Raw genomic sequence first — 15,787 nt, 5'->3', positions numbered from 1 at the left:
GAAATTAAAAAACGTTGAGCCTCGCTGTGATTGGCTGAAGCCTCAGACAGTCAGACGGGTTTTTAGAGGCTGAAAGTATTAAACCACAGAAAGCCGTCTTCTCATTTGTTGTGCAATAAAAGAACAAATGAGGTCAGAAATAAAACTGATTTAACGTTGAGCGAAGCAACAATGTGGGTGCAACTCTGAAGTTAAAGGAATAGTTCAACATTTTGTTGAGCGTTAGGTGAGAAGATGGACTCCACTCTTATATCTGTCTGATAAGTATGATGGCAGCCGGTTAGCGCAGCACGAAGACTGGAAACAGCTAGCTTAGCTTAGCTTAGCACGAAGACTGGAAACAGCTAGCTTAGCTTAGCTTAGTTTAGCACGAAGACTGGAAACAGCTAGCTTAGCTTAGCTTAGCACGAAGACTGGTAACCGCTAGCTCTAAATCTCACTGATTAACACGTTATATCTCGTCTGTTTAATGTTAGAGTCTCACAGTCACGTTGCCGTCAGTTCTGCACTGATTAAATAAATAAGTCGTTATGTTTTTTAGAGCTGCTGATTGGTGGACAGAACCAGACGAGCTGTTTCCTTGTTTCCAGTCTTCATGCTAAGTTAGCAGCTGCTGGTTTTAGCCTCTAGAGCTGCAATGATTAATCAATTAGGCAATCAACAGACAATTAATGGACAACTATTTTCATAATCAGTTAATCATATTAGCTATTTTTCAAGCTGCTTTTCTCTGTTATATGACAGTAAACTAAATATTTTGGGGGTTTTGGACTGTTGGTTGGATGAAACCAGATATTTGAATTCATCTCATTAAGTTTTGGGAAAAAAATAACATTTGACAATTTATAGACTAAACGATTAGTCAAGATAATTGGCAATATTTTACAGACATGAGTGTGGTATCAATCTTTTTATCCAACTCTTGGAAATAAACTGAATAATTTCCCAGAATATCAAACTGTCCCTTTAATGTCACCACGAGGTTCTGAGTCTTTTCTTTCTCCACATGAAAACATCACCGACACAAAGACCCTGCACGCCTGAAACAGGAGGATCTCAGGTTGTTAGTGATTATCTTTGACTGACATTCATAATAGTTCATAATGAACAAAGTCTTCAGTCATAAAACTGTTCTGAAGTCAGGTGTTGAGTTCAGAAGATTATCTGGGGAGAAAAAAAGCAAAAACACTTTCAAACACAGTTCAAATCTTGTGATTGACACACGTAGTTCATCATAGACACTGATGAATTTTATGGTAATAAAATGTTGTCACTCTTTTTCTACTTTCTCTACTTTTCAGACACTTAGATCCACTATTTTAAATGTGCAGTTCATGCTGTTTATTTAAATAAAGTTGTACATGTTGGATTAAAGAGGCGTCTTTATTTGAAACCAGCTGATGGCAGAAATGAGCCAATCAGAATGATTCACATGACTGTTCAACTGTGGCAAAATGATGCATTCAAAGGTCCAACGAAAACAGTCAAATCAGTTTCTGGAGATAATTACTGTTGAATTTTTCAATGCTGTGAACAAACAAACCTCCAAGAGAGACAAACATCTCCAGACCTGTTGGATGTTTCATCAACGCCGCTAATTAAATCTGCACTTTAACTGAAAGAACTCGACTTTGACTTAAAGCTTAATCTGTTCCATGAACACAGTTTCACTAGCGATGCACGATATTGGATTTTTTGCTGATATCTGATATGCTGATATTTCCAACTCATTGTGGCCGATGCTGATACAGATGTATACACATATTTTTTCCAGCTGGTTGAGGAGACTATTAAACATGCAAGTATAGATTGTACTAAGTATGATCAAGAAAGACAATATATGAAGGAAGAACTGAGGAAGACTGGAGTTCAGGAGCTCAGCATTAAAACTTTAATGAACCTGCCAAGTGGGAGCAGCAGTAGAGTTTTCATTGAGTTTATTAGACAGACAGGATTAATGTGTAGGATTTAATCTCTGGTCCACACTCCGGAGCAGAAGGTTGTGGTAATGCACCTAATACGCTGGTTGCCAACCGCCGTTATAAACCAAAAAGAAGAAGATTCCCCCCCCCCCCCCCAAACAGAGTGGTACATCCTGTCAGCTGAAGTGTTTCCTATCTGTGCAGCCGAACACAGCAGTTCCTCGACGGACTGTTTCTCCCTGACGGTCCCGGTGTTTCCTCCGCAGGCTGCACTTCACTCAGCTGCTTCTTCCCACTTTAACCTGAATAACTAACCGGGACTCGGTGCTCCGGTTGGATCCACACGCAGAGCCGAGGCTAACGTTAGCTGAGAGGCTAGTGGAGTGTTAGCTGCAGCATGACCGGAGGGAAGCACAGTCAGCTAACCTCTGCTAGCCTCCAAGCTAACGTTAGCCTCGGCTCTCCATGTGGATCCAACCGGAGCAACGAGGCCCAGTTTGTTATTCAGGTTAAAGTGGGAAGAAGCAGCTGAGTGAAGTGGAGCCTGCGGAGGAAACACCGGGACCGTCAGGGTGAAACAGTCCGTGGAGGGAAGCAGAGTCAGGCGGCGGAGGGAAAGGCGACATATCGGCCTCTCATAATCGGCAGAATTCGCCGATGCGGATATTTCATTTTAGAGCTTTTATCGGCCGATACTGATGACGTGCCAATAATATCATGCATCCCTAAGTTTAACCGTATCTGGTTAACATGAAGTCAAACCAACACAACAGTGTTGCCAGATGGGAAATTTTAAAGTATCGTACCAAAGTTATTGTACAAAAGTTGTAACCAAGAGAACAAATAGACGTAAATGTGTAATTGATACTGTGTGTGAACTATTCTCACATTTTTATTTATTTATTTATAAGCATAAATAACCATTAAATTCTTTCTTTTCACTCGATTTTCTCTTTACAGCGACGGCTTCAACATCAAAGTCATGTTCTGCTGTGTTTACAACACGCTTATTGTCACCGTTGGTTCAGCCCACTTTACTTTTTCAATAACTCTCAAACATACTGATGAAAATGTGTCATTTTAAATCCCTCTAGCTGCAAATATTCCAGCTGTTTTAGGGTTAAAATGATCAAGACGGAGCCGAGCTGAACACAATGCAACAACACAAAGTTTCTCATCTTCATTTATTAAATCCACCTTCATGAAAACACAACATACAAAGAAAAGTTCAGACTTTCTTGGGAGCAAAACCATTTTCTCTTATAAGCAGTCATCAGGTTTTAATTATATTTCAACGAGTTGTTCAGTCGATACATGAGAGGAGGAAGAGAATAACCTGATTGTTATTGTGCATGAAATGAAATTTTACTTTCTTTAGTTTGAAGAGGGAAACATGTGGATGGTTGGTGGGAATTTAAGATCTCAAAGCTTCCACTTTCTTGGTCAGTGTTTGTAGGTCGGCGCCGGAGAACTCGTCCACCTGAAAAAACAGCATCGAATGATTTTAGCTCCATAGTCAGAAGGGATTGATCACAAACAATTGATGCTTCCTGAACATAAAGGCTGGATTATCACATATATAATATCACACCCAAAGCCCCAAAGCTCACCTTCTCTCCATTCTTGTAAAAATGGAACGTGGGCATACATTTAATCCCGCAGGATGAACTCACATCCTGGAAAAGAGCAAAGAGAGCAACAGTCAGATGAACTCGGTGGTAACGCAGACGCTCTGAGGACTGAACTGTACAAGCTCAACAAGACGTTGAGTTCTTTACTGAGCAAAAAATGTTTGGGATTTAAGATTATATGAAAAAGGTGAATATTAAAAACACACACAAATAGCTTTGAATGTAGAGCAACAGTTAGACTGGTTCCAATAGGCAGCTTTTAACTAACCAGTAAACCCAGAAGTCAACAAGATCTGGAACACCGACTGATGTGAAAACACTCATTCAGGGTTTTATGCAGCAACTCTGAACTGCTCATGTAGCCTGATGCAACTCATCTAAACTCACCTGCATCTAATAATCATTTATATGAATTAAAGAACTTTCAATTTAAGTTGCTTTTCGCACTTTTTTCATTGTTTTCCTGACAGATTGTTGTGTGTGTGAGCAGGACGCAGCAGAATCAAACAGAAACAGTTCATGTTCGCAGCGTCACAGCTCAGATTTCACCTGGAGTTTATCCAGAAACACACACACGGTTACAATAAACCAACATGAAGGCAACTTATTCTACCAACAAGCTGTAATCACTCATTAACAATTCTGTTAATGTTAAATGCATTTTTATGTTCCAGATTTAAACACTTAAATAATTATTCAAGTGTCGTAGCTCTGAGACAGAAACGTGTTCCACATGAAATCCTGCTGAAATGGATTTCATGAATCATCCACATCGCTCTAAGTTTTAATAGTAAAGCCACTTCCTGTCAACAAAAGCTAAAAATAAACGGTGATTTCCTACAGAAGATGAGAGACTTGCAGAAGCGCTCGTTTGATCTAAAAGTGTGTATCTGATATTTAGGCTGAAAACAAACTGACCAACAGATTTACAAGATAAATTGTTCCTGAAAGGTTTTTTTTTACCGGAGCTTTATCCACGTCCACCTTCAGGAAAACCACGTTACTGTTCTCAGGTTTTTCTGACAGTTTCTGCAGGAGAGACACAAAGACAAAGGATGTTCATGATAGTCAGTATTGATGAATGCAAGAGGAAATACACTTACTCTGCACTTGATGTACTAGAAAGGTTTAACAGAGGCTGCAGCTCCTGCAAGAAACACATCTGTGATATCTGCAGAACTGAAACACTAAACTGTTGCTTTAAACTGAGTTTAGAAAGAACTACACTGGTTTTCTGTGTTCCCTTCATAGAAATGCTTTATTTACAATATGAAACAGATAAAAGATGCTCATGTAACAGTTTTCCTTTTTCTAACAAACCTCAATAATCATTCAACTATGAGTTTGAAACATCAGTCGTCCACTTACTACAAACTCGGGTCCGATCATCCTGCAGGGGCCGCACCAGGTGGCCGTGAAGTCCACGACCACCAGCTTGCTTCCGGCTTCCTTCAACAGGAGCCTGAACTCGTCCTGCAGAAAATTAAAAACAGATCATATCAGTAACTTGACTTTGATCAGCAGTGACAGGATCATCCAATCTGCTTATTATATTTGAAAATATAATTTATTTATTAGTCTTTTATTCTCTCAGTTGCAGCTACTGTTTCTTCTTTATATCTGAACTTTCAGTGTGTTTAAGAGAAAAGAAAGAAATGCTGTTTAAGCTTCTGTACAGTTGAGTTTATATATAATCTCTATATTATAATTCAAACATTGCTGCTTTTGTTTGCTCTATATGAGTCACGTAGTGTGACTTTACTCAGTTTCTCTTTCTGATTCTCCCTTTTTCTTTCTTTGTGGACTTTTCTCTCGAGGATCTAAACGCTGCGTCCAGTCATCTCAGAGTTATGATGGTTATAAACTGGTTTGATCTGAACACTCCTTTCTTATCTGGTTTTATTTGAATGTCACATCTCAACAACAAGGAAGTTCAAAGTTCCCAGTAAGGAAATTCCTGTTAACCAAACAGACAGTCGTTCACTGTAATTAAACCTAAATGTAACATATATGTAAACTATTTATTGTAATTTTGTAACTCAGTTATCATAAAAACCTTCTTCAGTTGTCAGATGACGTCACGCTTTCATATCATTAACATCCTTTAAAATCCTCAAAACACTTTTTTTTCATAGATTTGATCTTATGTGATGTCGTCTTTTTACTCTTTATTATTGTTAACATTATTGTTGTTATTATTATTATTATTATTATTATTAATAATATTAACAACTGCCACATCTACCACCCATCCATGAACGCAGCATAATCATAGAGGCTGATATTACAACATGATGACTCTTCCCCTCATACAGTCACATGTTCATACTTAATTACAATAATAATAATAATAATAATAATAATAATAATAATAATAATAATAACCTTTATGTGTTAAACTGCATAAGTCTGGAACATTTAAAGGTTTCTTTATAGAAACTTCCTGTTGTGTTTCTCCACTTGTTGTCCAGCTGATTATTATTATGGGTTATTTATATATTTTTTAATTATATCCTTCCTTTGTGAATCAGACGTGTACTTTCACTTTCATGCACTGTTCTCACTGCATGATACGACACTTTGTACTCACAATGCTGCTATTAATACTACAGCTGTTGCTTGTTATGTGTTTTTTTTTCCAAAATTAATAAAAAAAAAAAACTTTGCTTCCAAAAAAAAGAAAGAAAGCAGCTAAATAAACAAGTTACAACTTACCAAATCTTTCACTTCCTTAACCATGGTGGCTGCTGGAGGGATCAAGCTCAGAGCTGACGGGGTGTGGAGGAGGTTTGGCTCTTCCCAGAATATACGCAGCATCTTTATCAGAGCTGCGTCAAGCTCCACAACAAACACAGTGGAAGTGTTGAAAAAAATTTGAAAAAATAAAAGCATTTCACTTTAATCCTGCATCACTGCGTCCCAAATGAAATCTTAAAGGCTAATTTTGGGCCGATAATGAAAGAAAAAGTCGTTTATTAAAGCTGAATGTAAACTGGCGGTAATGGTTTGATGTGAAGTGATGGGTTTTTATTGTTGGTTTTTATGCTTTTATTGTGTCTGCTGCTTGTTTCCAGCTGCTTCCGCTCTGAGTCACAGACAGACAGACAGACAGACAGACAGACAGACAGACAGACAGACAGACAACGCCCTCGTTACAGTATTAAGCTCATATTCAGACTTTAATACTGGAAACGTGGGGAAGAAATTAGATTCTTATTGTTTTTACTGCCTGTTTTATTCTATTGTTTTATTGCTGGCATTTAATAAATTTATTTTAGACTAATATTTATTCTTGTATTATATTATTATTATATTATTTGTAATGTGTCGGTGTTGCTCGGGGATTTTAATACTTGAATACAACCTGAACCTTTATTCTTCATCCTTTATTCCTTCCCTCACTCCTCCTCTATAACAGTAGCAACCAGTGAGCAGTAAACTGGGATTTCACACACTGATCATCACCAGTTTGCTTCATCGCTCACAGCTTCAGAGTTGCACAATGACTTTTTTTTTTGCATGTATAAAATGTGACACATTGCATCACAGCTGCACGTGTTCTGACTACAACTAGAAACATCACATTTCTCCCATTTTAGCTTTAGCTGCATTGGCTTCCAGTAAAATCCAGAATAGAATTTAAAATAGAATTTAATTCTCCTTCTCTTATCTGGCTTCACTGAGCCTGACGTTGTCCGTCCAGATAACCAGAACCATGAAGCTGTTATCAACCAGCTCAGTCGACTCCATGTGACAGAGGCGGGTTGTTAATTACATCATCAGAACCATGAATGAAGTTCTTCATATGATATGAGATGAAACATTGACACCAAGAACCTGCAGAAAACTGTTTTAGTGACGGATAAAAAGTCAATAAACCCTGTAATCATACAATAGAATAAGAAGATGTAGAAACACTAGAAATGATCTTTTTTTACTTTATTGTAAACTCAGGATTTTTGTCCATGTCGGGATCCTGTAGGAATGATGACTCTTTATTTCCAGTGATCTGATTGGTCAGTGGTTGGGGTGTTGATCCTCTGAAGTTAACCTGCTCCGGATCACGTTCTGCATCAGTTACCATGGTGATGTAACCCCCGTCATAAGTTAACCATAAATCCTGCTTCCTGCTTCCTGGTTCAGACCTCCGGTCAAAACTGAAGCACAAAGTCGTCGACCTTCGTTTTCTCGTTTGTCTCATCTTCTGATTTCTGGTGTTTCTGGTGCACAGTCGTGCTTCCTTTTAGCTGAAATCTTTACCTTTTCACAAGGCAATTCAAAGTGCTTTACGTAAGACATACAAGACAAGAAATAAATGAAACAAGACAATAAAATGACAAACAGGATTTAAAAAGAGTGAAATAAAATTGGAGATAAAAATGAGTTCAAATAGAATAAAACAGTAGAATATCACTGAGAGTGCAGCTACAGTGAATAAATTGTAACAAATGTAATTTAATAAGAGACAAACAGAAAAGTCTTTTAGCCTTTTAGTTAAAAGAACTGAGAGTTGGAGCAGACCTGCAGTTTTCTGGGAGTCTGACAAATGAATTTAATGCAATAAAACAAGGATGGAAGTGGAGGGGATAAAGCTCACAGATGCATAAAGAAACTGAAAGAGTTTCATATGAGTCACAGTGAAAAGTAAAACACACCGTTGTGGTTTGTGGTTTCCACTAAAGTCCCTCTTAAATCTCAAGGTCAGGATGTTCTCTAGAAACTCACATGTTACATGAAGGCAGGTCACTGTATGCACATCCTGTTTGTTCAATCCAAATGATTTTTACTTGTTTTTAATAAATAAATAAATAAATAAATGATTAAAACATCTTTCCCAGAGAGCCGGTGCACATTTTTACTGACAGTTACTGTAGAACTTTCAACAGTTCACTCCAGCCAGAGTTACTTCCTGTTTACCCTTCTTTCTCAAACAGAGGATGAGGGTGTGGTTAACAGTCAGACGTAATCCATCACCATGGCAACCAGACTTACCCTTATAGTGCACTGGCAATGTTTCGGTATGGCAGTGATATCCCCACTACAGCATTAGACCAGGTTACATGTCAGTAACACAGGTCTGTGATTGATCGATCATCTGTCCTAAACAATGACATCATGCTTTATTTTAGCCTATAGTGGACCTGTATTCTTACAGTAAACATGGAGGGAGTAGTAGTGTAATAAATAATATAATGATTCTATAGTGGGAGAATTATTTGATGGAGGAAATACACCACACCAGAAATATTAAAATAAAGATGCTCCCCATGTTCTTACAGTTCATCCACTAGAGTCACCTGGTCATGTATTAAAATGGGGGGGCAAAGATTGTCATTTAAAACACATTTCCTGCATTTCTACACCATCTAACCTCTTGGATTAAGTCCAGAAACAGCCACCTGCACCAGTCTGGATTAGTTAGATTGAAGCTGCTGCTGTGCTGAGAATGTCTACATGAAGTAATGCGTCATTACATTTAAAAATAATTCCATATAAAGTTTGACCAAAACTGAAACTAGAGCAGAGGAATGTAGACGTCTGAATCAGTCACTTTCCCACCGCTGAACATTTGACTCATTAATTAAAACACTTAAATGAGGAAAATGTTGGACTGAACTCAACTCAAAGGGTCCGAAAACATCAAATGTTTTTATTACTGCTGAAAATGAAAAATGATCATTGATATAAGCTGCTTAAATATAATCAGCTGATGGCGTTGACTGTATGATGATAAGTTTATTTTTAAAAGACAAAAAGTGAGGAAGCAAAACCAGAACTTTACTCCCTCTATATGAATAACGGGGATGCATCACTCCATGTATTGATCTCTCATCCAGCTGCTCTGCTTCCATTGTTCTGATTATTACCTCATTTCCTCATTCAGGCTAAATGGAAGCTGTGAGTTTACTGTAAGAGGCAGTAAAGTCTAGTCCACTAAAATAACCCTTTAAAGTCTTGAGGAGCAAAAATCCCCTTCTGAGATGTGCATTAAAATAATCCTTGACTTGAGATAATGTTGGTTAAAATAATCTGCCTCTGAAGTTATGATTATTTAATACATCAGCTCCCACTAGAACCAGTGTGTTGGACTGGGATTAGATAGTTGTTGTGAGAACAGCAGCCGTCAGGTTTAACACTGTTTAACAAGGTTTAATTATACAAATCATATATATATAAATATATAAATTGTTTGTCCTTGTTTGACCTTGAAGATGGTCTAGTAGCCTGCAACCTGCTAACATTTTAGGCTACGTAATGTTTTTATGAATATAGTTTCAAATATGAAATAGTCACTCTTCTGATAATCATTTCCTGTCCTGATCCACCCAGTTATAAACTGCACAGCAGCTTCAATCTAACTAATCCAGACTAGTGCAGGTGGCTTTTTCCCTATTTTATTACCTGACCAGGCGCCTGTGAATTGAAGGTGAGTTAGTGTAATGTGGGAAACCGAAGCTCAAATGCATCTGTCTCTTTTTTCGACCAAATGCTAATAAACAGGTCAAATTAAAGTTAAAGCTGGGGTGTCATTTAATCACGTGACTCCACACATGTGAAGTCCAGTCAAAGGTTACTGCTGATGAGCTGCTAACTGACGTCTGCTTTATTAAAAAGCAGAATATCCAGTTATACCCGACCAGTCTGATGTGTGTAGAGGTGTGTGTGGTTATTCTGCAACATCCTGGTGTCATCAGGTGGTTTAACGAAGGTAAACACAGTGAACGGCTGTATCTACTGTATCTCTGCAGGTTAATCAACATATCAGTCGTGCTGCCTTCAGACGCTGCAGAGCTTCTCATGCAGCGTGAACACAATCACACACATTCATTTATAGATCAGTGCAGATGCTTTTACCACGTTCAACTTTATTTTCTTTGCTGATTTTGGTTGGAGAGTGTTTAATTGATATAAATGATTTATATTTTAAGCATTAATCTGTTGTTTCAGCACGTCTGCGGCAGGTTTTTAGTTTGAAATACAGTCGTTCTGCAGCTCTGCTACAGTCACACGTCATCGTCATCTGCGAATAGTGTGGCTGATCAACATTATCTGGAAATGATTCAGACAAATATGAAATATCTTAAAAATATGCTTTAAAGTTATTTAGGTAAGATTGACACATTTGTCTAGTTTGATGCACTCAGAGTCACATCAGTCTTTGTTATTTAATGATTCACTTTCCTCCTTTTTAACTTAAAATGTAAAGTTTTTGGAGGAGAAATAGCTTCCCTAACTTAAATTCCCGAAGTTGACAGTGTTAAATATTTATTTTATTATTTTATTACAGACTGGAGAGTCTTTTTGAGTGCTGCCGTCTCTCTGTGTCTGCAGCTTCCAGTGTAATAAACACTGACTGCATTTCGGATCAGCTGCATTTAGAACATCTTTAGTCTCTCATGTGTGGCGGAAACCAGTCCTTCCATGAACAGGCCACAGAAAACATTAACATCTATAGCAGATAGTTTCCAAGGGAATATGAAAATAATGTCCTGTTTTAATCTGAGTGTGATGAGCGAAGGCTGCTCGGCCATGTGTGTTATGAGAAGCCAAGTATAACTGATACCTGTCAGAGAAGTCTGAGTTGTTTTCTGTAGATGAATCATGTTTGGATTTTTACCTAAATGTTAAGATCAAGCGAGGTGGGGTTTAGCAAATAACTCCCACATTAGGAGGGGTTATGAGAGGTATATAATTTAATGTGTTATGATTTTTCATTATCCCGGGATCGAGGCCTCGGTTTGCTTTGTATTGCTCTTCATGCAGAGTAAACCTGTTCACATTGAACTCTACCAGCTTCCGGTGTATTTCTTTGAGTCTTTCTCTTATAAGTTTTGAGTTTAATACCAAGTTGTGGGTGACTTGAAGATTGATTGACCCATCTGAAGATTTCCCAACAACACATGATACAGAAGTGTTGAAATGTTAATGAGAGAAAAATGTTTATGCTTTGCCTGACTTTAACTACGAGCATGCTGACAGGAAGTAAAAGATGTAGACTTATTATGTTATAATTATACTGTTAGCTGTAGCTGTTATAACTATAGTTTGTTTTGACCATATTAGTTTTGGCCACACATGTAATTGAAGAGTGTGTGTGTTCACCATATGGAGGTTTCTTTATTACAAATAGTTTAATCTAACTGAGTTCAATCATCACTACAACATACCGTTGTAGCAGTCACCCGTTCATGGGACTTTCTGTCATTTCCTTGTTCTGAATTCATATAGTTGCATGTCGGAATCCCTCTCTGGGTTGATTGGAGGGTTATTCAGATCACCTGTGTGCAGGGTGTGGGGACTGGTTCCCAATTAGTAATTGAGAGCAGCTGAGTGCATTCCCCTCTTGGCCAATCAGGGTGTGACGACCCCCTTTTTCTGGGGTTTAAGAGAGGAGAGAAACAACACACCCTGTTCACTCTGATCTTTCCTCAACTGGTTGCAGACATTGTCTATAGAGATTGTCAGACAGAAACTCAGCTTTGTTCAGGCTTCTTTCCAGTCTTTTGCTCTCTGATTTGAGGGTGTTTTTGAGGGAATACTACAAATAAACCTTTCAACCAAGTGACCTGCATCGGGTTGTTCTTAGTGCTCATCGTGCAAGAGGTTGTGCTCGCTTCACGATAGCTTAACACCTGCAGGCTTTATTTTGTGTACACATTGAAGAGGCATTTGTTTATTAAAGGGACATTTCTCCTTTTTGCATAACCTTGTGAGGTTTTTCCAAGTGAATATTATTTGTGTTTTTATGTGGTTGGGAGCTGGTTCTCTGGCTTCTTACAGAACAGCTGTGTTCAAGGAGAATCAGTACCACCACAGAATCAAAACTAATTCTTTATCATGAGGTGAATGTGCTCTTATCTCAGTAGACTTTATTCCCCCAACAACTTAAACTCCCAACATCACTTCTACTCTCTAGACCTGCTTACCAGTCACGTAGCATTAATGAAAACACCTTTTGACATCTCCACAAAGTTAAGCTGCTTTCCAGAAACACATTCTTCCCAGTAATTTAAGAGGTCAAACTGTCATGACATTTCCTGTAAGAATGAGGATGTTAAATATGTGTGTGTGTGTGTGTGAGACCGTAGGTTTACGCACCATCACCCCGTCCCATTTGTTTAATCCAAACTGTTATTTGAATAAATGCTGGTACACATACTGGTAATTTTCCTGATAAGCCTGTGGAAAGTTCAGACTGGAAACAGTGTGTGGGGGGAAAAAATGCAGGCAGTGTGTTCATGCAGCGCGGTGTCACTGCACACACATACATTCCTGATGGATTATATTATAAAGTAAAGTAAATGCCACATTCGCCTGTCATGAGAATATGGTGTTTGCTTTCCAGACTAGTAAAATCCTGTCTGTCAGTGTTACAAACCACTTTGCAGTGTTTTGTCTTCTGATAATCTAATTTAATTTTTAATTTCACTGTCGCACCTCAACCAAAATGCCTCCACCACTGCAGGTCCTGTTTTTAACGCAGGACAGTTTTCGGCCTAAAAGTCTTTCATATGTTTTGTTTAAACTATTTTTTTTTAATGGTTACAGACAAATCTGGTGGCTGATTTATGTTGCACTCTAAGCGTCGCCACTATTCCTGCACCCCTGTGATGGAGGGAGATGATGTCACTGCACTGTAAGACAGACTTCCACAGAACCGGCGTTATGGGGGGGCCAGGCCCACCCATCCAGGACTTAGGCCCTCTCAGGAGAAATCAGCATCAATGCTATTTTTAATGCACAGGCCTACTGGGGCTCAAGCCTCGGGCCCAACGACATGAGAGGGCCCATGAGGCTCAGGGAGGAAAACCTCCTGCCTCATTTGTACTTCTACTTTGTTTCTAAGAAGCTTGTTTAACAATCTGAGCTTCAGTTCGCAGCAGTTACTGTTATTCGGTGTTTTTGTGGTTGTGGAGCGGGAAGTTAAAGCGGCTAGCTGAGGTTAGCATGCCGGCTGGTGTTTTGGTTTAACCAGTGACTGTGTTATTTGGTGACTTTCAGGGGCACCTATCGTGGTTGTTGTGGTGAAAACACTAACAGAACATGTAGTTGTCCTCCTTCAGGTCTGGTCCTTCACATGTAGTCACTTATTTTTCTAAGTTTGTGTGTAAGCGGGCATATGAGTGAGATCCAGTGAGCCGCCTGTACCTTTCTGTATCGTTTATGTTCCCGTCACTATGGGCTTATACTTGTATTTGGTGTCTGAAGGCCTCTACAGGTGTCCAGCAGCAGTCATGAGTCTCCACCCAGCTGGCTGCTGATGAAGATTTAAACACTCAGAACTATTCAAAGCATCAACATCTCCTACCTCATCCAACACAGGATCTTCATCATTGCCTGATATGAGCGTCTACTATGGACAGAATAAAACCTACATTTTTTTGATTGTAAATATACTGTGGCTTCTACTCCACTATATTTAGCTTCAGACTCAGATTTTTTTTTTTTTTTACTCAAAACATCTGATACAGCAGTAAAACACTGCTCACACATTAATGCATCAGTAATAATAATCCAATAATATAAAGTGTAATAGTGTAACACTTTACTCAAGTGACATCTTAATGCAGGACATTTGTAAGCTAACTCTGTTGCAGTACATCAAATGTTAACATTATGTTGAACACTGTACATGGTCCCAATAAATGCAGTGCAACAAAACATACATCTTCCTTTTTAATGAGAAAGAAACAGAATATAATCCTAAATGACAGGGATTTTGATAGAATCAAAACTAATTCTTTATCATGAGGTGAATTTGTGCTCTTGTCCCAGTTTCCAGCACTGCTTCATAGTAGATTTTATTTCCCCGACAACTCAGTGATGCACTTAAATCCTCATTTTATTCCAACAGTTTAAAAAACAAACAAACAAAAACCCCACTAGTTACATGGCTGACTGTAATGAACATCAGGTATCAGGATCTTCCAACCAGTCATGTAGCATTAGTGAAAACACCTTTTGATATCTCCAAAGTTAGGCTGCTTTCCAAAAACACATTTTTACCAGTATTGTTAGATGCCAGGCTGTTCTCTGATAATTGTCCTGACATGTCATAAGAATGAGGATATTATGTGAAGACAGTAGGTGTATACGTATCTGCAGGAAGTATAAGTGTTTATAACACATACTGGTCATTTTCCTGATAAGTCTGTGGAAAGTTCAGACTGAACAGTTAACGCCATTGTCTGCTGTCATCAGCTGAATATGATGTTCACTTTTCAGACTTGTAAAATCCTGTCTGTCAGTGTTACAAACTGCTTTGCAGTGTTTTGGCTTCTGATAATCTAAACTAATTTTTGATTTCTAATTTCTTGGATCATATTTCATTGTCGCACCTCAAACAAGATGCCCCCACCACTGCAGGTGGTTATGGTTACAGACAACTCTGGCGGCTGATTTATGTTGCACTCTAAGCGTCGCCACGATTCCTGCAGTGTCATAGTGAAACTCAACACATTTACTGTACTGTATCAAGAACTAAACAGAGTTTAACCAGCCCTGTGATGGAGGGAGATGATGTCAATGGGCTGTAAAACAAAGACCTCCACAGAGGGTTTGTGTGTAAGCAGGCATATGTGTGAGATACAGTGAGCCGCCTGTACCTTTCTGTATCGTTTATGTTCGCCTCACTATGGGCTTATACTTATATTTGGTGTCTGATGAAGGCCTCTACAGGTGTCCAGCAGCAGTCATGTCTCAACATCTCCTACCTCATCGAACACAGGATCTTCATCATTGCCTGATATGAGCGTCTACTATGGACAGAATAACATTTTTGATTGTAAATATTTTCACACCAGTGGTGTCTTGGTAGGTGTGTATACTGTGGCTTCTACTCCACTACATTTAACTTCAGATTCAGATTTTTAACTCAAAACATCTGATACAGCAGTAAAACGCTGCACACACCATAAATGCATCAGTAATAATAATGTAACTACATTTTGAAGTATTTATATATTGCAGTACTGCAACTTTTTGGTACTTTAAGGATCTGAACATCACATAAAAGACATTATTTGGCTTTTGACTTAAAGCTGGAAGGATTTGACTCGTCTTTAATTAAAGGAGGTAACCTCACTCATCTTATAGTGGAATCTATAAAGTTTTTTTTAGAGGTTCATAGTAAATCCTTCTGCCTGGATGTGGAAATACAGCATCTATCTGCATATACAAACACTACACCTTGTTTCACACAGACTAACTTTAGTCTGTGTGGAACAAAGTGTA

The 15,787-nt window shown here is 38.5% G+C and overlaps 1 protein-coding gene and 1 long non-coding RNA gene across 2 annotated transcripts; one reads left to right on the top strand and one right to left on the bottom strand.

Moving 5' to 3' along the window:
- Window positions 1-3,092: 3,092 nt before the first annotated feature.
- On the bottom strand, window positions 3,093-6,385 carry LOC121903668 (thioredoxin-like). The gene is made up of 5 exons (XM_042420925.1): window positions 6,269-6,385; window positions 4,922-5,026; window positions 4,517-4,582; window positions 3,533-3,598; window positions 3,093-3,402 (listed from the first exon to the last, which is right to left on the bottom strand). Exons 1-5 carry the CDS (start codon window positions 6,368-6,370, stop codon window positions 3,337-3,339), a joined length of 405 nt encoding a protein of 134 aa, XP_042276859.1. The 5' UTR covers window positions 6,371-6,385; the 3' UTR covers window positions 3,093-3,336.
- Window positions 6,386-11,982: 5,597 nt separating this feature from the next.
- On the top strand, window positions 11,983-14,217 carry LOC121903924. Its single transcript, XR_006098135.1, has 2 exons — window positions 11,983-12,157; window positions 13,763-14,217. It is a non-coding gene; the product is annotated as an uncharacterized LOC121903924 (long non-coding RNA).
- Window positions 14,218-15,787: the final 1,570 nt, after the last annotated feature.

Source organism: Thunnus maccoyii, chromosome 1 (assembly GCF_910596095.1).
Source record: "Thunnus maccoyii chromosome 1, fThuMac1.1, whole genome shotgun sequence".
Lineage (NCBI taxonomy): Eukaryota > Metazoa > Chordata > Actinopteri > Scombriformes > Scombridae > Thunnus > Thunnus maccoyii.
This window is presented reverse-complemented; position numbering and strand designations above follow the sequence as displayed.